Source organism: Dipodomys spectabilis, unplaced genomic scaffold (genome assembly GCF_019054845.1).
Source record: "Dipodomys spectabilis isolate Male_0828 unplaced genomic scaffold, ASM1905484v1 ptg000051l, whole genome shotgun sequence".
Taxonomy (NCBI): Eukaryota; Metazoa; Chordata; class Mammalia; order Rodentia; family Heteromyidae; genus Dipodomys; species Dipodomys spectabilis.
Window position 1 is genome coordinate 23,073,113 of NW_024870728.1, and position 23,535 is coordinate 23,096,647.

Genomic DNA, 23,535 nt, shown 5'->3' on the forward strand with positions numbered 1-23,535 from the left:
GCACGTTAAGAGTGCTGCCCAGGAGTCTGAATCAATACTGGCTTCTGCCAGGACCTTTTGTCTTAAACCTCTATCAGTTCTTTTGTTCAGTGTAATAACAGAACCAATTTGATTTCCAAGTTGATGCTCATTTTTCTCCTGTTTTATTGGAATAGAGAGTTTTCAAGAAGCAATTATATGAACTGAGCTTAATCGGTGTGTCTTCATGCTTATGTACTCTGCCTAATGCATGTTTGTCACAAGACATTGTGAGGCATAACCTCTAATTTACTTTGTGATCAGATCCCTGATGATCAGCAGTTCCTACTTTGGCCCAGTATTAATGAGTTCTTGCAGTTGACTCTGAAACATTTTGGTGTCAGCATTCTTTCTCACTGGAGAAGGCAAAGAAGTGAATGATAGCTATGTTCTCTGGGGCTCACTTACTAACAGCCCAGCAATGAGAGCAGGCCGACAGTTTAGCCTTAGAAAACTTTGATTAATAACCAACAGACTTGGTGCCATATAAAATATGGTGGCAGCTTTTTTTAAAATATAGTATTAGGAAAAACATCTTTCCTAGGTCTAGAGATTAGATTAGTTATCTTCAATGTCTCAGGTTCTTTATGATGGCTTAAGAATTTCTTTAAACCAAACTCCAGACTGAAGAATATGTTCACAATAGCTATTTTCCACAGCTTAAAAAAAAATTACCATTTGTATTTACACAATGTCGTCAGTCAATATTCGCTCTACTTTCTTTTTCTAGAAAAGAAGCCAGCTTCTAAACTAGAATCCTTTGCCATTGATATAAATTACAGTGATCAAAGTCACCTCCTAGGACTACAGAATCGTTAAAATTAGGGCATACCATGACATTTGCATGACATTTCTGCTTCTGAGCTTGATTTTGCTCTCCCTGCTTCCTGCATTGCCTTCCTCTCTTTTCGACAGTGTTCCAAATCCTTCCAAGCTCACACGAAATCCCCCCTTGATGAATACAACCCACAGTGATCTTTGCCTGTCTCTAAGTCCTGGTGCCCTATTCTCTGTGTCACACAATCTGCCATTTTCTATTTCAGAGATTAGTGCTTATAAATCACTTCTTGCTAATTGTTTATGTGGATAAATTCTTCACTCCCTGACAACATACCTTGTTGTGTTTTTTTTTTATTACTTTTTTGATCTTCCTAGTTTTTCATTCAAAAGCTAATAACTACTCTTTTTATACTTTAATTTTCAAGAGTGTATATATGCTAAATGAATTCTGTTAACAGCCAAGGCTGAAATGGAGACATAGTAATGGGAATATAAAAGAAGAGCAAAAGAAAGGGGAGTTTAAAATGATTTCTCTCCTTTGAACATAAATCTAAGTTACATGTTTCTAAAATTTCAAAATGGGTTACACTAGATGGGTTTTAGTTATTTTTTTAAAGAGCCTGGAAAAATAACTGCAGATATTCTAAATTCTGTGGGAGGAATGCTTTTTTCTTCTTCCTCTTAAGTGCCATTAAGATTGGGGATAAGATATTCTTTTCTTTTTGGTTGAAAATGCTTTTAATAGCCCTGTCTGTAAGGGCAATTCAAAAACAAGCCTGGAAAATGGCATGTCTCACTGAAAATCACTTATACCCTTTAACCTGACTGAAAACTACATGTACAGATAAGTTAGCAAAGGAAACAAGAGAACACCACAAATTCCCATCCCTTCTTTTTCAATAATAGTTGAAACAGGGAAAAATATTAAAAAGAATCTCTAAACGGATACAAAAATAGTCAGTAGTATAAATCTAGATAATCCAAAATTCTTCTTTCTTGGAATTAAAGTAAACAAAGGAGAAAGATGAAGAGAAAGACAAAAGTGGGATAGGTAGAAAATAGTGAAAACTGTAGGAATTACGAACACTGAGTACTTACTGTGTTCAAAGCATTAAATTAAGTACTTCTTATGTTAGCTCAATAATAAATGTTAGCACTTGTGCCTTCAGCGAAGTTCTTAAGCAACAGGTTGCTGTTCAATTAAGACCCCAATTAAGACCTTCAATTAAGACCCCAATATTTTGACCTATCATGGTTATAGAGTTTGAGGCTTGAACACTTAATTTGTTTTCATTTACTTATTATTTAGGTTTGGTATATCTCATTATTGCATCTCCTTAAAATACCACTGTTATCTTAACTTAGATAAAATAGTGCTATCTTTATTTTTGTTCTAAATTTCTTGTGTGCAGTTCAACATTTGTTGAAATCTATTTTAGCTGCCAAAATTTACTCTAGAGGTAACTGCAGTTTTAGTCTTGGATATACCCTATTTGGTGGGCCTGAGAGACATTAAATCAATAGATATTTAATCAAAAATCACATTATATCTCTTGAAATGGAAGTCTAAAAGGCAGAGCATATTTGGACAAAAGGCCATATATTTTCAAGGCTATAGTATATAATCTTATATGAAATAGTTACATTTACTGCATTGATGTTCTAAATGAGTCTTCTGAATTCCTTCTATGATGTACAATTTACTTTTAATAAATTAACACAAAGATCTTCTCTAAAAAAGTATGCCTTATATCAGAGGTAAAGTCTCAAGGTGATGAAAATTTATGTGAACAGAAGGATTTCTAAGCTGTAGTAGCTAACCTATTTAATTTAAAAGTAATATATATCCGTATTTGATAAAATTAGCCTTTAGAAAATCCAAAGATTTAAATAATCTTTTAACTTTGCTAAACTGTTATGCAACTTATGCTCATCATATTGGGAAAATACTGAATCTTGAAAAGAATACCTACTCCATAAATTTTACAAAATAAAAGTATCTCCTTTGTTATTAACATTTCTCTATAAAAGCTTTTTTTTCTTGGTGAGTAAAACAAAGTGACATCAAATGAGATATTCCATTGAACATCCCGTCAGTGAAGTCTTAATGTATCAGTGGCTATATTGAAAGTGGTGAATCAAAGAGCCCTGGGATTCCACCCTAATCCCCACATATCAGAAACTCTCTTGTGTGTTGGAAGCCAGTGCTACAATAGCATTAGCCCACTGAAACTCAAGGAAAAAATATAGCTGCAGAAACTTTCATATTAATTTCAAGAACAAATATCTCAGATCATTACTATGAGAGACTGATTATCAGGTCTTCCATCCTGAAAGCACATCTATTTCTTCTGTATACTACCCCAATCTTCCCCAAAGACTGAGTGAAGAGACACTTTAGGCTTTTCTTGGAAGTCTTTGCTTCATCTATGCTTCTTGTAAATAACATCTTATACATAATTATATGATAAATGCTATGTCCACAACACTGAGGCAAATAGTACAGAACCAGTTACTGTTTGTGCCTTTAAAATGTGTTACTAATTTATCTTAAAGTAAGTTGCTGCTACTATTTCCATCTAGTTCACAGTTGGTATTTTTCCTGGCTGTTCTGAGATCAACAAAGTTTAAAGTAATTTTTGTAAAGACTTCTGCATAAAAAATAACAAAAACAAGCATAAAGAGTATGCAAACCAATATTTATGTTTTTTAAAATATATGTTATATGAATAACCTGTTTACAACAGATAGAACAAAGTCATTCTTCTTAAAACTAACTTCCACATATATGTGTATAAACAATATTTTCAAACAATGTAAACTTTGCCTATTAGTCTCTGAAGATTAAAAACTGGAGAGAAAAAATAGTATATTTATATCATTAATTAATTTAGGAAGACTATTTCATCATTCATTGAACATTTACTAAGAGGAAATACAAGCATTAGCCAACTTTGGTCAATCAATCACCATAGACAAATAATATGATAAACAAGCAAATAATTGCATTTAAAAATATGTAAGATTACATTGAAGTAAATTAGTGCAAATTTTATTGCATAATGGCATCTATGTATGTATATCCTAGTAATATTAAAAAACTTAGACAAAGACCTTATTTGTGTGTTTAAGATCCCCTATGAATATAAAAACAAAAATTGATTTAACCTGGTATCAAATTTGTATCTGTTAGAAACTCTGCATTTCCACACTGCTGCTAATTTTCTGAGAAAAACCTCTAGTTGTTTCAAACCACTGAACATGATAATAGCAAAAATGAGATTGATCATTAACTCTGGTAACTGCCTTTGCCTTCATCTCAGGCTTTTAGTTAACCAAATGAATTAATGGCCACTAGCTCTTTCAAGAATTATTACTTAATTTAATCTGTGCAATCTTGTGGACCAACTATCATCTCTGTGCAGATGACTTCTAACTGTGACCTTCTGCCTGAGTTCCAGGCTATTTTCAAAGGCCTCTTTCTCCCAACTTGGTTTTTCTTCATAGTTTGATCTTTCTATTTAGAGGCACCTCCTCACTTCTATACCCGTCTGGTCTTCTTTGTTATTTTTCTAATCAATCTACTTGGTCCTTTCCGTTAAATTCTGATGTTCTCTCAGATATGCACTGCTGTGTTCCCTACATCAGATCCTTTGCTGGATATGTATTTTCAACTAGTCTCATTTACTTGAAGTTGTATTTGAAGAGCAAGCATTTTATATTTTAATTCCAGCATGATTATTTTCTTTTGTACTTCACATGGTCTTTGAGTTCTAATTCAACGACACTAATATTTTCCCATTTGTTTTACTGAACATTTTATGGTTTTAACTCATATTTGTATCTGTGAATAATTTTGAATCAATTTCTTATATGGTATAAAGAATAATTTCCTTTTTTCTTTTATTTCTGCATACGGATTGCTGGTCATTTCAAATGAAGGCTTGTAGGAGGGGAGATAACATGATCTTATTTTTTATTTTAGGACAGTGCTCATCATATTAGTGATTTCAATATTAAGAAGAACCTTCTTTGCAAGGAAAACTGAATTCCATGATATGGATTCCTCTTTCCACTTTCTGTGATCCATCATGTAGACTACCATTTTTTCTGTTCCTCCCTGCTTTAAGTACCCATTCTACTTCTTCCCTAACTTGTCTTTCTAATCTAGATTCTTCTTCATGGGCTTAAAGAAAAGAGCCAATAAAGAAGGAAAGTTTAAAGATGGAAAATAAATAATTTCTTTTGTGGAAAGGACTTCAGAACACAGGTGACAGCTTAGAAAAGCACATGACATTTGGTCGACCTCTTCTTCAAGATTAAGAGGAGACCTCTTAATCTTGATGTTTCTCCAGATGCATTAAGACTTACTCTGACAGTAGTGCCTTGGGCCTCAACCTATCCTTGTTTTGCCTCTTGGTATCATTCTATGCCTGTTCAGAATTTTGAATGTCTGTAATTTCATGATGCTCTAATGAACCAAATTGACAGCTTTAACAAATATTTGCATACAGAAGTATAATTATTTGACAGCATTTGGGAGATGTATTTATTGCAAAGCAATGAATGAATGGTCCCAAATTGTCCCTTCTTACAGTAATCTTAAATGACACATTAGTTCCTTAACAACAGAGGTCAGAAGTTTTCCTATTGTGAATTCTTTTGGTGTAGAGACAATAGCATGGTCCAAATTTGGAAATGAATGGGATACACTGGAACTCACATAAGACAATTCACAAGAAAGTTGTTTTACACATGCCCTTCTAATAATCAAGTAACAAGTTCACTGTGCTATGGAAGGGTTCATCCTCTTACTTATACTTCAGAAGCAAAGTAGAGCTGGTTTCTAACTAGCCTACTCTGCCATGGCCATATGCTGTGAAATGCAAGCTAGAGGGGCAGATGTATAATCTGGGAAAGGATCCAAATTCACGACCTCCTTGAAGCCAAGGGTATTGTGTGTGCAATGCCAGCTTTGTATGGCATTCCCAGAAATTCTAATTTATAGAAACAAAGGACGAAAAGGCACAGAGAAAGAAAGAAAGCATCTCCTGACTTCTTAAGCCACGATTGGCAAAGTGGTATTTTTATAGGAGGACTTGTAGACCCCAGAAACAAAGGTTGCTCTTCAGCAGGCTGAGTGTGAGTGGTCTGCATCCCAAGTCATTCCCTTGGCTCACCTCCTCCCACTTTGGTCACATGAATGCTGCACAACTGGTAAGTGACAGGATTTCTGGACTTCAGAACAATGAAAAATCCAAAGGCCATTTGATATAAAAAGGAGAACATATGAGAAGACAGCTTCTGTTAGGGGGGGACAGGACTGGTTTTGATTTATTTAGTACCTAAGGAACTTATCAAACAGCCTTCTCATGCACTCTCTATTTTTAAATGTATTTTATTGTTATGGTGCAGGTGATATACAGGAGTTACAGTTATGAGTCAGGTAGTGAATGTGTTTCTTTTTGAACCACGTCACCCTTCCCTTGCTCTCTCCCAGTTTTTCCCTTCCATCCCTACCTACAAGATGTGAGTACCACTGTTATATCTATTTAGCCTTTGTTCTTCCTTTACTGTGTCTCCCTTCTTACTCTCCCAAAGACGAATAAACTAACAAATAAGGATGCTGATGGCCAGTTGATGCACTATTCTTTCAATGTGCTCATGACAAGGAATTCACTGAGGAGTATTCCTGAGGTTCAAAAAGAATTCTAATTAGTCTCTGATCCATGGCCCACAAGGGCAGCGACAGCAAATGGTCAGATAAGCTTCTCCTTTCACTTTACGACAGGGCACATTATCATCTGATAAAAACCTCTTCATGAAACTATTTCTTTCTATAACAATGTATCATTATAAGTATCTCTGGACAGAGTAATAAACCATAGCCTGTAACTACAAATATAACTAGAACTTCTTATTATGTGGTTTCTTATTAAAGAGGATTTTCCATTTCAAACTTTCTCAGGATATTATGGGCATCTTCTCCCACTTTGTTCCCATGTCCTATGGCTTTCCGTATAGTTCTAAAGAGTGTTTTAAATCATAGTCTTTTCATGTCAAAAGTGAGTCAGAGGCAGTGAAAATAAGCTATGTCTGATATCAGGTATGCTTTAGTCTACATTTGGCCCGAAGGTTTATTTTAATTCAATCCTATGCATGCATGTATTCATTCAGCAAATAATCGCTGGTCTTTAGATTTCTGTTTCCAATAATAAATCAATTCTCTAAACACTGATCGTAAGACATAAATAGAACTTGAATAAATGAAAACAAATGTACATTTAAAATGCTGTGGTTTGCTCATAGGAAATTCAGGCTAAGCCCTTTGACAAGCCAAAAGCAAACAAGTACAAAGGCAAGATGGAGTAAAGCTAGGTAACCACACTTGGGAGTAGAGATTGTTTTTCTAGTAAAGCTGATTGGAAGAATCTATAGCAGTAGAAGCTGGTGTGGTGCTGGTTTCTTGGAGGATTTGTTAGTCAAGTCAGAAGTATGAGAGTTAAAGCAGTGACTAAATACCAAAGGGCCTTCTACCTCAGTAGAAGGGTAGGATTGAAAACCATATCCCCTGAATACACTTTCCACAACAAAGGAGCCCGGTGCTAGATAGGAAAGCGACAGTGAAACATCAACAAATCATCATCTTTCTTAGAGAACGTGCAGCCATACAATTTACCTCTTTAGGTATTAAATCGTATTCATTTTCTCGCAATCAATTAAGCTGTCAGCCAAGGAGTTATATGGAAGTGATCCCAACTTAGTAATGCTTTGCTAATGCTCCAGAAGGAAGCCATATGAAAACCAGGCTCCCCAAGATTCTCATACACTCAATCCAATCAAGAACAACCATCCAAAAAGAACCTGCCAAACTCATACGGAAAGAAAATAACTGCCATGAATGACAGTTACCAGAAACCTGAATGAAATCTAAATATTACAAATTGAAGCTAGGAAGTAGGTCTGTGGAAAATTACTCAGAACAAAGTACAGAGTTAAAGAGATAGAGGACTTAGGGAAGTATAACATATTAACATAATAGAAGTTTCACAAGAAGAAGATAGAATGGGAAAGAGGCATATTTACAGGCATAATTTTCCAGAAGTGATAACAAGTATTTACATATAGCCATAGGAGAAACACTGTATACTAAGAAAGTTAATCTAAAGAAGTCAGAACTAAGATTTAGATAGTAGTGAGAGTGAGCATCAAAGGTAAAGACAATTTAAAAATATCCAGACAGAGTTGAGTATGAGTAGGAGGCTCATATGGGAGTTCTGTAATTCCACGACTGGTTGGACTGTTTTATTTTTTTCTCAAAAACAAAAAATAAATAAATAAAAAATCTCGAGAAAAGATCACAGATAAAGAGATGTCAATTAGACTGATGTCTAAGTTTTCACTGCAAAAGCCAGAAGACACAAAAAATTCATATCTTCAATGTGTTTTCAGCCTAACATTAAATATCCAAGAAAGCTCACTGTCAAGAAAAAAAATATTTTTTCCTGAGAAACAAAAGAAAAGAACGCCTGAGGGCAGTATTTCAGGAAGAAGGAGAAAAGACCTCAGAGGGAAGTTATGTGGTGCAAAGCATGAGCAAAGAAACTGGTAAATACTTGCCCAAGTTTGGGCAAATATTGAGAGCATACAACATTAAAATTAATATTTAATTGGTGATATCAAAAGTTAAGCAATGAAAGAAAATAAAATAGTATTAACATTAAAAGTAGATAAGAAAAGCTAGTGCTCCAGTTGCTTCCCTTATTTGAGAGAAGGATTATAAAGACTAATTTTAGATTTTATTATGCATGATTAAGTCAATGTATAATTTCTAAATCAGAATGAAAGTAATTTATCCATAAAAACAAGAAGAAAAAGAGTAATCACAAAGGAATTTAAATATAAAATAAGATGATAGAACATAAATAATGATTTGCCAGTAATCACAATAAATGTAAATGTGCTAAAATGGCCACTTTTGATTGAGATCATGAAACTGAACATCTGAATTAACTCCACATATTCTATACACACCATACACATAAACCGTAAGGACATAGAATGTCTTAAAGTAATAAGGTAGAAAAATATACCAAGAAAAAAGACTTGCTAAATACTGAGCAAGTAAATGACACTGATTTTGTTTAAAGGGGCTCCCTAGTGGAGCTCACAGTCTGGAGACAGAAGAGACAGAAGCAGAAAACACACACACACACACACACACACACACACACACACACACACACACTCGCCCCACATATACACACACAGACATACATACATACATATCCCATACTTAGGACAGAATGTACAATTACAAAGTAAAAAGCAGAATAATGTGATAGAAATGGACCCTTTATTAAGTGACATCTTTAAATGGCGGCATCAGGGAGGATAGCTTTGCAGAATGTACAAAAGGAACCAGTCACATAAAGTCAGGGAGACCATTTAGAGCAGAAAGAATGCTGGTACAAAGAGCCTCCAGGGAGAAAAGAGAGAGCACAGGGGTCTGTTCCAGAAACAGAGAAGGCAAAAATACTGAAGGAAGAGGAATAGGGGTTGAGGGGCAACACTGGAAAGGAAGGCAGGGCAGAAGGACCATGTCCTTGTGGATCATTATTAAGAAATCTGGGTTATTTTCTGTGAATGTTGGAAAGCCATCAGAAGATACGAAGCGCTCAAGGGACATTAGATTCATGTTTTCTCAAGGTTCCTTGGGCTTCCCTGCAAAAACCAGAAGTGCCGACTGTAGAAAAGCTAAGGATGGCTTGGGAAAATGTGATCTGCTGTGGCATGAATGCAAGCAGTTCAAAAAACAGGCTGCCTCTGAATTTGACTTCCCAGACCTAATGAGAGGACACTACCACATTCATTACCTTTTCTTTTCTAATAGAATAGTTGTTGGAAGAGCATGCTTGAAAATGTAATTCAGGTGAGACGTGATGGAGAGATGTTCAGGGTAAGTGATAGGTGGAACTTTGGGCCTTTCATTGAGGAAGCCAGTGCTCAGTCACAAAGATATTTGACCACAGACAGGAAATAGGACCTGGTGCGAATATTACATATCCCAAAGGACCGGTGGAGACACTTGGCTCAAACAGATTCTTTGAATTTGAGTAGTTCATGATGATAGAAAATATGGAAACGCTGACGGAAATTTAGGGAACTGATCCGTTTCCCAAGCTTAACAGTGTGTGTTACCACATTAAAGTTTTACAATATTGTCTTCATATTGCAGTATTGTACTTCAATTGTCTTTTCTTAACCAATTTCCATTGAAATAACTTATATTTTTGTATAAAATATATTACCAGATTTACAAATGGAAAATACTATTTTATTAATATATAGATATATACATATGTAAAGAATATATACATTCTTTGAATAAAAACCAGTTAAACTACAGAAACCACTTCAAATGGGTGATAGATAAAATCAACTACTAGCATTTTCTCTAAGGACCTTCAGTATGGCAAATAAAATGGCTTCATCACTGGTTTAATGTCAATATTTCTAAAGACCTCTGACAACTTACTGATAGCTAATCATGATATTTTACAAAGCTTTCTGCCTTTTTTATTTTATTATTTTATTTTACATCCGTGGTTTGGTTTTTGTCTTGGTTAAAAAAGTACACCATTTCTCAAAACCGAATAATTAAAAGGTTTCTGTTCAGAGGGTAACTGAATGGCTTTGTTCTATTCTGACGGGATGGAATTTTTAAGTTGTTTTGTGTGGGTGTGCAGTTTCTAATTATCAGTAGAGTGAGAATGAATTTGCATTTGCTTATTTTAGCAAGAAGTAATCTAGGTTGCTTGAAGTTTTCTGCTTGATTTCTACATATTCATCATTAGCTCTTCCATTGCAAGTCTGCCTTTATTGGATACAGTTGGGCATTCTGAACCTCTAAAAAAGAATCTTTTATTTCTTTTTTTAACATGGCATCACAAGGGTGCCTTATTAAATAAATTACAAAGACTAAGTTCTTGCCCCCTAGGATACTAAAAGTTGACAGGGGTTTAATATTCTCTAAATATGTTTTTCATTAGGACTCTATTACAGCAAACCTATAAGGAGGTGGGGAGGGGTTCTCATTTTTCCACTCCTCTCTTCCCCAAAATACTTCTGCATCCCAAACAGGTTCTCTGCAAAACTCAGGGATTCAGTCTTTCATCCTACCCCCAGAAACGAGAAACTGTCCCCTTTCCTGTGGTTCTCTATATAATCTGTGTCAGTCCCCATGTGAAATTGTTCCATACATACTTTACTCTTGTTAGATTAAGCAAAAAAAATTATAGGTTGAAAATTATTTGAGTATTACAGTTGGTTATAAAAGAGAGTTTGGGGGAGTGTTGGAGGAAGGACACATCCTTACATTTCAATACAAAGAATACATCTAAGAGATTTAGTACACAGTATAGTGAATATAGTTGCTGATGGCATACCATATTCTTTTCAGTAAAGGCAATCACGATTCCCCTTTTCTATGCATTTGCTTTGACATGTGGGCACATTGGAATTTCACTGTGTCCTGTCATTGTAGTATGAACCCCTAAGGGGCAGAATCCATACCTTACACCACTTTGCATTTGTGGTGCCTCACACAGAGCTTGGCATGTGGTAGGTAATGAATGAAAGTTGGCCATTACTGTATTGATCCCCTGACCTCACCCTTTTGCTAATAGAGTAGTACTTTTAGAGTACTTTTTTGGTTCACATTAGCCTTGAATTTCAATTCTCCAGATCTCAGCCTCCTTAGGAGCTAGGAACAGTCTTGAGCCACCAGCAACCCTGCCACCTGAAGTGTCTATGGTTTCTGAAGTGCCTATGGTTTCTGACATTTCATAATGTTCCATATGTATGACCATGTTAGCTCAGCAACCTTTCCTCAATCTCCAACTTCTTTTAACTCTTTGAGCCTGCCATAGAAGCCCTTCAGTTCTGATATTTAAACAGAAATCAGGAGGTTCCACCCAAATAAAATGAAGAGGTATTCTCTCTGAGAGATTTTCTACTACTTTCCTATGTGGGAATGTACCACACAGACATCTAGTCAGGCAGTTACACTCTCCCCTGCCCCCTCCCACACTTATAAACTACTGTTCAGCAAGACCATATCTTACTTCCTTCACTTTGTATCTCCATCATTTATCACCATATCAGTTAGAGACAGTGGAGAGAATAAACAAGAGTGGAACCAAAAGAATTCATCTTGAAATTTGATTTGGAAAAAAAGTTGTATCATTAGTTACTTACTCATGAAGTCCAGAGATGTACGTATCTTCTTTATATTTAAGTAGTAAAGAATTTTATAGAAAGGACTCATATTTGTTTCTAGTTTAATTTGTGTCATTAAACATTAGCCTCCGAAAAGCTAAAAAACTATGTACATATGACTATATAAGATGATGCAAAGTGAAATGAACCCAAATATATGTACGTAACAGTTTTTTCTTTGTTGTTGTTTTTAATGTACTATGTGACTTTTTGTTTCGTTTGCATGTTCTTCCCCTTATGGTATCTTCCCTGTTGCTACTGTATTTGATTCCAGTGCCCTGCATCATGTATATACATTTATCTAATTTGAGGAGGGGAAGGGGAATAACAAAATGCAGAAACAAGGACACAGCATGAGCCATTGCAACAAGGATACTCACAAGACATTATGTTGGAGACGAATCTTACAACTTCTGGGGGGAGTAGGCCAGGTATGGGAGGGAAAGGATAGTGCGAGAAAAACAAAGGATGGGTAACAATGCTCAACAAGAAATGTACTAATGTAACTGTAAGTTCTCTGTACAGCATCTTTACAAGAAAATCTTTTTTGTAAAAAAAAAAAAAAAGAAATACCAGGTTGCCTCACAACAAATTCCTCATAGGGAGAACACATTGCTGTCCTGTGAAAATATAAAACACAGTTGGAGCATGGGGAAAATGTATGTATTTCTTTCTCCAACATACATGTAACAAAAGTCTGTTGGTTCCCAGTGTTTCCCTGGTTTTTCCAACCAGGTTTCTATGACATAATCTTTACCCAAAAGATGAGGCACAGTGTTCAAGTCTACTACACTAACACTGAAAGCAATCTTTTCTTCATCAGGGTAATCACAGACATGAAAGACAGTAACCCAGTTTGAAAACTCAAATATAAAAAAAAAAACCATGGCTTACTTTTCAAATTTTTGTGCATATTTGTATTTTCTTATTCCATAAAATATATAATACTAAGATAATAAAATCTATGACATTTCATTTAATAGCTCTTGTTCTTGTAGTAAACTTATCTTCTTATGGTTTTAAAAATCTCTATTTTGTTTTTGAGACAGGGCCTCCTATGTAGCCCAGGCTAGCCTTAAACTCTAAATCCCCATCTCTGCCTCCTGAGTTCTGGGGTTGCAGGCATGAACTACCATTCCACTCTATTCTTCTACAAAGATGCAGAAAAGTCTACACTTGAAGTTTATTCACCTCGCATTTGGCACAAAATATAAGGTCTGCCAAAGTAACAACTTTCATATTAGATTCTCATCTTGCTGTATTGATACTCATCCTATGCATGTCTGCCATAGTTTGTAGACATGCCATGTATATTTTCTATCATACATCTTAACGTGGGCCACACGTTCATACACATATACACCTGCAAACACATGTGCAGGGAAACAAAGGCAAGAATGGTGATAGGCTAGTAGAGAACTGCAATTATTTTATTCTCTGTGAAGCTAGCTAGGCTGACACTATAGCCTTACAGATTCCACAATATCTGGTAAGGACCAGATGAGGTGTCTGTGTCTTACTCCTGTATTTTTACTTTCTAGGTCTGTAGGTATTGGCACATGCTGGGAGAACATGAGTTGTCCTGAATCTAATGCAGGGGCGGGGGGGTTCATATCTTAACCCTGCCATGATTGAATATACAAATGCCCTGAACATGAGTTTCTTTATTGGTAAACCATGTTAGGATACCAACCAATCTTGGTGGCTTCCAAGGCACCTAGTAGAGACATTGCTGGCTCAATTGTTATGAGTTCTCGCTCATTAATTGATCAACTTGTCTCCCAAAGGTCTGGACTTAGTGCCAACCATTACTTTCACTTGTCGGCTTTACAGCACTACAGACAGGTGTTTGAGAATAAGAAATTAAAACAGAAATAGGAAAGCTTTTTAGTCCATTTTGCTAATTAATATGTCAGAGCTCATAAAGAAGAACTCATTGGCTTTCCTCAGTACTGCATCATCTGAAAGAGCTGGGTCAGCACAGATCTCTGCAGACAGTCAATACATATTAAAACAGCTCAAGCAGTAAATCAAAACAACAAAAAAAGAAGACGACACAGTGTTTTCTTTTTTTAAAAAAGGTAAAATTTATAAGCCTTTTCTGCCCGGAACTCAGGGAAGCATTAAAGTATTGGTTTGGACATCAGTTCAGTATATAATAAGAAAAAAAGTCAGAAAGAGTTCCTTCTCAGACATACTTTATGACCCTGAGCATAACCAAATTAAAGCATAATTTTTTAAAAAGCCACATGCCAGCTTGGATGTCATTTTCTCTGGATTCTGATGCTCCTTTCCCAAACCAGAGTCATTTCAAAGGATGGATTTGTTGTGGAAAAATACATGTTTTCCTGGGATATGGTTTTGCTCTTTCCTGTTCTAGAACTTGAATGTTTCCAGAAAATGAGCTATGGAAAAAGGTTTAAAATATATTTGGCATTTCAAATTTCAGGCAAACCTGTTGTTTCATAGAGGAGCTGAATAAATGGTATTTTATTTCTAAGCTCTCTTGGTGGGTCTCACCATTACACAGACATAGACAAACTAGAGGAGGGGATGGCCCTACAAGATCAGAAACAAAAGAAGCAGAAGATTGATCACACTGTTAGGGGAAGCCTCTGTAGGAAACAGGTTGCTAGAAGAATCTCAAGAATATGGAATTGATTCCAGAGGGGCTAAGCAGAATGCTACATTTGGGGCCAAGTCTGTTAGAAGGATTTATTTTACCTGGCCCTTTGATGTGATCTGAGCACGGAGGCATCAACTACTTAAGGATTAAACCATGGAAGAGATGCCAAAACTCTTGTCACAAATTTGGGAGATACCCAAGCCAGACCCACAGATGGAACTTGGCACAAAATGGCCTCTCTGTCCATTAAGTAGCTGACTCTGAAGAAAAATTTAACTCAGATGCATTTAGAAAGATGCTGAATATTAGCCCAAATAAGAAGACAGATGATAGATTTAGGCTACTATATACAATTTAATTTCCTGGTAGTCTTGAATAGTATTAAAGCTGCCACATTTCTAAAATTAAAGAGAAAGAAAGATATATTGTTTTGGGTAGGGAGGAGGGAGTCCTGGGGTTTGAACTCAGAGTCTCACACTTTTGCTTGGCTTTTTCACTCAAGGCTGGTGCTCTACCATTTAAGCTACAATTTCACTTCCAGCTTTTTTGTCTGGTTAACTGGAGAAAAGATTTCACGAACTCTTCTGCTGGGGTTAGCTTTGAATCAGAATTCTCAAATCTCAGGCTTCTGAGTAGCAAGGATTATAGGCATGAGCCACCATGCCCATTCAAAATCTTCATAGTGAGAAAAAAGATGCTAGGTTTTAATTTAAATATCTTGAAGGGAAGACTTAGGAACAATAGCTACTGTAACCAACAGTTGTGCAATCCCTTTTTGCATTGTTAAGACAAGTACCACTACAGAAAAGTTAAAATACAATCTGATAGACGATTTAGTGGTCACAGACCACTTGCACAACAGTGTGACTGTAGTTAGATTTAGGCAAATTTGGAAAATGATTCTGTAACTGAATGAGATCGTCAGAAATAAAAGAGACCTTTAAATAGCTCTTATCCCTGCCAATACATACATCAAATCTGGATAAGAGTCCTTCCACAAAACACAGGAAGAGAGAGAAGGGAGAGACAGAGAGAGAGAAAGAGAAGAGAATAGAGAAAGAAAGAAAAAAGAGAAGAAAGAGAAGAGAAAGGACAGGAAAGAGAGAGGAGAAAAAAAGAGGAAAGAAAGGAAGTTGGGTGTGGTGGCACACATCTGTAATCCCAGTATTCAGGGAGGCTGAGGCAGGAGGATCTTGAATTGGAGGCCAGCTTGGGCTATCTAGTGAGACCTTGTCTCAAAAACAAATAGAGGAAAGAAAGAGAAGAGAGAGAGAGGAGGAAGAGAAGAGAGAGAGGAGAAAAAGAAAGAGGAGAGAGAGAAAGAAAACAGAGAGGAGAAAGAGATTGCAATCTTTTTGTGAGAGATGAGTGGTCGACACAATTGGAGCCTAATTTCCAGAAGAAATAAGTGTAAAATGTACAGAGGGGATACTTAGTTTATAAATACATAACCCTCGTCACATGTTTTTCGCAAAGGACATTATTTTCTCACAAGTATCTCTAGTAACTCAGGATTCTGTCATTCACTGTAATGCCAGAGTGTACTGAGGTCAAGATAAGAAGAGCCCCTTCCATTGCACACTCTTGTCAAGTTTCTGGGTGGTTTTGTTGTTGTTTTGTTTTGTTTTCCTCTTTACCTCTATAGATGCCCAGTAACATACTTGATAATGTAATATTAGGATATAAAATACCTCAAAGTGTAAGAAGAGTCAATGTTGGAATGACAGTACATTAGTAACAGAAACCTTTCAGAAGCATCTGATACATTTAAACAATATGCATCATTTGATATAAAGACTGTTGGCGTTATTTCAGTTCACCAGGTACAGTGAACTCATTACATAGAATTCACAAGAATGAAACTGACAGTTTTAGAATTCTGCTGCTGTTGACTTTTTAAAGAATTTGGAAGATTGCTATTTCCTGTCTTGTACTTAGAATAGTAAATTACCTAAAATACCACAGCAATACATTAAGATAAAGATATTCTCAGTTAAAGTGTGTGTGTGTATGAGAGAGAGAGAGTGAGAGAGAGAAACACACACACACACACACACACACACACACACACACACACACACACACACACGGAGAAACAGAGAAACAGAGAAGGAGAGAATATTTCAGCTTGAGCACAAGGTCTAGGTACTCCCCATTAGCTTTTTCACACAATCATGGCACTCTACCACTTGAACCATAGCTCCACTTCTAGCATTATTTGGTGGTTAATTGAAGGTGAATGTCCACAGACTTTCATGCCCAAACTGGCTTCAAACCACGATCCTCAGATCTTGATCTTCTTAGTATCTAGGATTATAGGCATGAGCTAACAAGTACCTGACTGACAGTAACTTTCAGCTACCTGTTAATAGTAGTTTGCTTGTAAATTAAAATTAGAAAAAAGACTTAATTTCTAGCTTTCCTAGAAATGTGTTATTTGCTCATTTTCAAAACACAAGTTGGCAAATATTCTTAAAAATAATTCAACTTGTTGCCTCAAATCCACAAGAATAAATAGCAAGAGTTTATTCTTGTAAACAGGAATAGGAGAACCACAAATGGGGCCAGGCACATCAAATAAGAAGATAAGGTAGGTGATCCTTGGGGATCTTTGGTTATAAGAACCTCTCTTTTAGGCACCCCAAAGTATTTCCAGTAGTAAAGAATTTAATGGATAAGCATGATAGGGAGAAACAATGCAGAAATTCATCTCTCCTACAATCTTTTCTACTCTTAGGCTCTTTAATAGGAGAAACAGGGAGGGGATAATCTAAGAGTTGTGAACTAGGCCTTTCCTGCTGTTATCACTAGAGAATCTAAGGGAAAAAGAAAAGAGAAAAGTATAATCTCGCCCTGGAACATGATGGAGGTAATGAGGCATTGAGGCCACTGACTGCTGGAAGGGTAATTGGCACAGAGCACAGGAGTCGCGTGGTGGCGGGCAGACTTCTTTGTTTCACAAAAGGAGGGATGTCAACAAATCAGAACCCTTTGTTGTTTAGAATGGCAAGGCTAAGAGTCGAATAGATAATTTTTTCCCCTAAAAATAATGCAAACCTAGAAGAAAGGGATTGTTGATGATTTACTACTTCAGCAACACTGTTTGCAGTTGAAATGTGTGTAGAGTGTTCCAGGAAGGGCAAAGAAAGGGAATGAAGGCTACTGGGAAATGAAGAGAAATCCTGGAATTTAGACATAATGATAGAGGAGGCCAAGGAGCCCTCAGTGATAGAGGGGACTTCCCAGAGAACAGCTAGGGCCTTATCTGGGGAGCAGAGGAGGGATAATACAGTTATCTTGTTACTCTTTGGGTGACAGACAAAAACACTTACACACAGTACATATATATTATAGATTTGATATGTACGTACTAGTATATATGCACAAATGCATATATCTATATACTGTGCTAGTACACATGTGCACGCATACATATCTGCATATACATACATACACATCTATGCACACATACACATAAAAATAAATGAGAGAGACATGGCTGTATTTATATTACTCTGGAATTCTTTATCCTGCCATTTTAACAGTGAGTCATCATGGGAAAAATTTCAAGTTTTTTCTTTTTTTTTTTAGTTTTCTTTACATTAAAAAAATGTTTAACGTGTTCAGCTGAGCTACAAGTTTTATTTTTGTTTCTATTTTTGGCCCAAGACTGGGACTCAAAGTTGGTACCTGACACTTTGGCTCACTGGATAGTGCTCTACCAGCTGAGCCACACCTTCAATTCCAGGATGGCAGGTTTTAGATTTTTGGTTTATAATTTAAAAACAAAACCCCCAACCCCAAACCAAAACAACCACCACCACAACAAAAAGAAACCCTTTCTTCTTTCCCTTCAAACATTTTGAGTCAGCATATATTATGCCACAGCACACGCAGCTAAGCCATAATTCATCTTTGTGGAAGACAGAGATGTCTCATATATTAATTAGAAAGCCTTTTGGTGACTGGTGGGCAGAAACCGGTTCCAACTGCGGCTACAACACAGCCAGTGACTTCCAGGAAGTAGAGACGAAGTCAGTTACAGGGAATTTCTTACCTGATCTGTGTCCAGCCAGTCCAGCCAATGAATACACTTTGCTCTCATCAGGCACTTGAAGACAGAAATAAAGAGAGACAAAGATTAGACATGCCTATAAATTAGCCATTTTTAAACCCATATAATAATATACATTCAAAATACATTAAATCTTCTCCTGGCAAAGATTTGAGAATATCTTTCCCCAGCCTACCCTGAGATACCTCATTTTTATTGATAGACATTTTAAAAAACAGCTATGAAAGGATATTTAATTAGCTTGACTATGAGTATATAATTTGTGTGTGTGTGTGTGTAGGTCGGTACTGGGCCCTGAACTGGGCATTGTTCCTTAGCTTTTGTGTTAACGGCTAGCACTCTACCACTTGAGCCACAGCTCTATTACCAGCATGGCTTATCTTGTTTGTTGGATAGTTTGTTTTGGACGGGTGGTTAATTGGGATAAGAGTCTCACAGACTTTCTAGCCCCAGCTGGCCTCGAACTCTGATTCTCAGCCTCTTGACTAATGGAATATTTTTATAATGGTTCTTTTAACTGAGTTATCACTTCCATATCTAAAAGGGGAAAACTAAACTCAAGATGGATCTATAATATATAATAAAGTCCTTTGAGCATAAAAGGAGTATGCATATGTAGTCAAGAGTCAAGGAATTCTGTCTTGTCCTCATGAAGGAAAATGAGAAGCATTTAATTCTTGAGACAATTTTAAATAACTAGATAAAACATCAAGCAGTAATATTCAGTTGATTAGAACTAAGGCAACAAAGGCCAGTGACTCGCAGGAGATGGGAAATAAATGTCGTGAATGTCAGGAACCTCATGATGGCCCCAGCCTGCTGCCTGCCATCTCCAGGCAGCCGTAAAATTGGATCCTGGGCTGAGGACATGATGCTTGATGTCTAGGGAAGTCAAAGCAGGTAAGCAAAGAGAAGAGAAAGTCACAAATTCTATCTAATACTTTCAGAGAGTCCCTTGTGTATTTGAGGGGGTTTTGTTTTGAAAATGGAACCCAGGGCATTGCATGTGCAAGGTTAGCACTCAACCAGTCCAGTCTTCTGCCCAGAATTTTGTATTTGATTTTTGAGAGAGAGTCTCATTACGTTGCCCAGACTTGCCTTGAACTGGCAATCTTTCTACCTCCATCTCCAGAATAATTAAGACTACAGAGATGTATGACCACACCCTACCCCATTTCCCGTTTCATGCAATTCTCATGATCTCATGAATGACCCACCCCGAAGTGGAAAGGAACTGTGTGGGAAGTCACATAGGGTTGTGCACAGCTCACATGCCCAACAGCTGGAGGGGAAAGCTTCCCTAATTCAAGGCATCTGTCAGGATGGGATGGCACGACTTTCCTCAGCATTGTGCAAAAGTTAACCCAATCTCCACACAGCTCTGAGGAAATGGGCATGTTTTGAAAAGCAGGAATGAAGAAAGCTTTTCAAAGGAGAAGTAAATAACAGAAATAACTTGATAATTTTTTAATTTTTAAAAAATATTTTAAAATGAAATTTTAGGTAAAACTTTCCCACAAAGAAAACTAGACCCTGATAGCTTCCTGGCAATTCCTACCAAATGCTGAAGGAAGAACTAATGGATTCTGCAAAGCTCCATTGGACAATTCAGAGAGCTGAGGATTCCCCAATCTGGACAAAGGGACATTGTCATGTGATACTTTTAATGCTATCATGTGAAAATTACTAATTAATATCACTCATGAAAGTCCTTATTCTTTTTAATTTTATCAGTACTGGGGCTTGCTAGCCAGATGCTCTACCACTTGAGTCATATTCCCAGACTTTGTAGCTTTAGTTATTTTTCCAGATCGAATCCTGTACTTTTCTTGTTTTTTGCCTGAACACAGCCCTGTAACCTTTGCATTCATGATAGCTGGGATTACAAGTACACACCACCACACTCAGCTTATTCTTTGAGATAATGTTTTGCTCAGTTTTTGCCTAGAATAACTTCAAACTACAATCATTCTGTCTCTGCCTTCCAAGTAGCTGCATGATAGCTATGAGCCACCACACTTGGGAAAGTTCTTAATCTTTAAGTAGCTTTCCCTGGAGCAGCAGCTACCTATATATTCACCATTGGCTGCTGTCTATGCTAGTGTGTAAAACTCTAGGGTCCAAGGTATGAAGCAATGTGAGGGGCATTTGTTAACAAGGAGGACCACCTGCTTTCCCTTGACTGGGTTGGTCTCACAGAAACAAGTTTCTCCTTGCTCTGACCATTGAATGGACTGCTCAGGTGTTGTACCTAGTCCTTCCCACACCATTTGTCACCCTTTCCTGGCTTCTTCTTTATGTTCTAGATACTATTACTACATGGGTCCTTTGCTGTTTAGCAGTCTTGTTAGGATTTTTATTGTTTCCAATTGCGAGGTATGCCACATGGTATTCACCAGGTGCTAGTGGCTAGACAAATTCCCAACCTAAAAACACTTACAGTGGAATCTACAGTGCAAGTAGAAGTATACTGGAAACGAATGATGATGTTAATTAAAAACAACAGTAGCAAATAGTATATAGAGCCCTGGTAATATCCAGGTTCTGTCCCATGGACTTTGTATCTAATTAACTTAACCTTCACAATGGCCAGGATAGAGAAGTATTATTATCCTTATTGAACAGATAGAGAAACTGACACATATCTCTTCAGTGGAGGAGCTGGGGGTTAATTACTTCACTATATTTATGATAAGAGTCAAAGAGTTTCTATATAAGAAATTTTAAGAATGAGTACAAAAGCCAGGCGCTGGTGGCTTCTATCTGTAATCCTAGCTACTTAGGAGGCTGCGATCTGAGGATCACAGTTCAAAGCCAGCATAGACAGAAAAGTTTGTGAGACTCTTATCTCTAATTAACCACTGGAAAACTGGAAGTGGAGCTGTGGCTCAAAGTGGTAGAGCACTAGCCTTGAGCAAAGAGCTCAAGGACAGTGCCCAGATCCTGAGTTCAAGTCAAATAATCAACCAAAGCAAGAATGACCATGAACAGGCATAATGGTGTAGATCTATAATCCCACCAGTTGGGCGGCAGAGGTATGGGGATCAGGAGTCTGCGGCTAGTCTGGGGTACATAGTAAGACCCTATCTGTGTGGTGACCAAAGTTAAGGATTAGCTGTAATTTCATGTAATATTCAGGGATCTATAATTGTAGAAGGTTCAAGCTCCACTGCTACTTCTCACTTCCAAATGAAAGATTATCTTTCTAAATTAGGATCCTGGTATAGATACTTATTTTGCTGTGGATCCTTGTGCAGTTATCTTAAAAGGTACAAAGCCATTTGAACATTCAGTGTCCCACTCTCAAGTAGACACTGAAGAGAACATTGCTTATCCTTTGGGCTGATGGTGAGGAAGACATGTAAATTGCTTGGAAGATCAAACAGTAAGCACCTCATATATGCCAGCAGTTATCAATATCATTGCTGAGATAATAAACAGAAAAGCAGATTAGCACGATGGGATAGATCAGGGCTGAGCATTGTAAGTAGGTTACTAAACTCCTATTCTTCAGCTTTCTTTTCTGGCTGTATTCAGGACATTATACTTGCCAGGCTGGCACACTATCTATCGTTTCTGCCACATCTATAGCCCTGCAGGTTACCAAATTCTTTTTAACCTTAGTTTCTCCCAAAAATCAGGAATAAAAGCAAGTGCATGGAAATTTGTGTACTTTGCACAAAAATCACATATACAGAAACATCTAGCCCACGGTGACAGATATGTAATTTTGAACCCTTGACGCTAAATGGAGGCTGAAGGGCAGAGTTATGAATTTCATGATGGCCGTGGTGTTTTGATTTCATTTGCTCAGACTCACAAAGAATTAAAATAATTAAGATGATATTATGCTTCAGCTGGTATCTAGAAACTTCTCTGTGTCATCTCAAGTGTTGCCTCATAGGTGACCCAATACAACATAGTAGCTAGTAGATGGCCTGGTTCCAGTTCATCTTATGGAGGTCAAAGACAAAGAAAATAGCAATATGATCTTCTAAGTATAGTGATTCTCAAAAAGGCATTTTGTATAAAGCCTTTTGATGTTGATTCATTTTAGTCTTTTAAAATATATATAATTTTAAATATTTCAAATTCCCCAGCTACATTAAATTTAACAAGGAACGTCTTAACTTTTTGGCTGAATAATGCCTATTATTCCTTAGTTGGAATACTTATCATTATTCTAATTGACAATTTGGTATTCTTTATAATGCTAAAATAAACTATTTAAAAAAAACAGTGTGGAAAATCCAAATGGGTGATAGGCATAAAAATTAAAGGTCTTTCTCCAAAATATTCACTGACACAGATGTCTATCTTTAGGACAGAAGATAAATGAATAAACATAATAGAAAAGAGAGAACTGTAATGGCTTAATTAATAGAATGCATTTTATTTAAAAGGTTAAATTTGGATCATCTTTTATACACATTCTTAGTGCCAGGGAGCAATTTAAATAACAGTAGCAAATGAGAAAATGAGGCAAAATTACATACACTACCAACTTTAAAAAATGGTAACTTATAATTAATACTCAACTTCCATTATAACCTACATCATCTTAGAGCTGCTACTGTAGTTAACTCTTAGTGCTGGTGGTAAAACTTAGAAGTTTCACTGTGCTCTATTTAAATAGCATGGTGACTGGAATGGTAGAAATGTGAATTGTGACAGGTATGTGATTTTAAGAAAAGAACTTATGTACCAGAAATCTAAACAATAAAAATACATAAGTAAATAGTAAAGTACCTAAGCA

At 36.6% G+C, this 23,535-nt stretch overlaps 1 protein-coding gene across 2 annotated transcripts in view; it reads right to left on the reverse strand.

Moving 5' to 3' along the window:
* Positions 1–23,535, reverse strand: part of Pard3b (par-3 family cell polarity regulator beta) — a 971,067-nt gene that overhangs the window by 340,688 nt on the left and 606,844 nt on the right. For both annotated transcript variants that reach the window (XM_042679102.1, XM_042679101.1), the window contains exon 16: positions 18,762–18,815. In XM_042679102.1, coding sequence (XP_042535036.1) covers positions 18,762–18,815 — 54 coding nt within the window. The remainder of the gene's footprint in view (positions 1–18,761; positions 18,816–23,535) is intronic.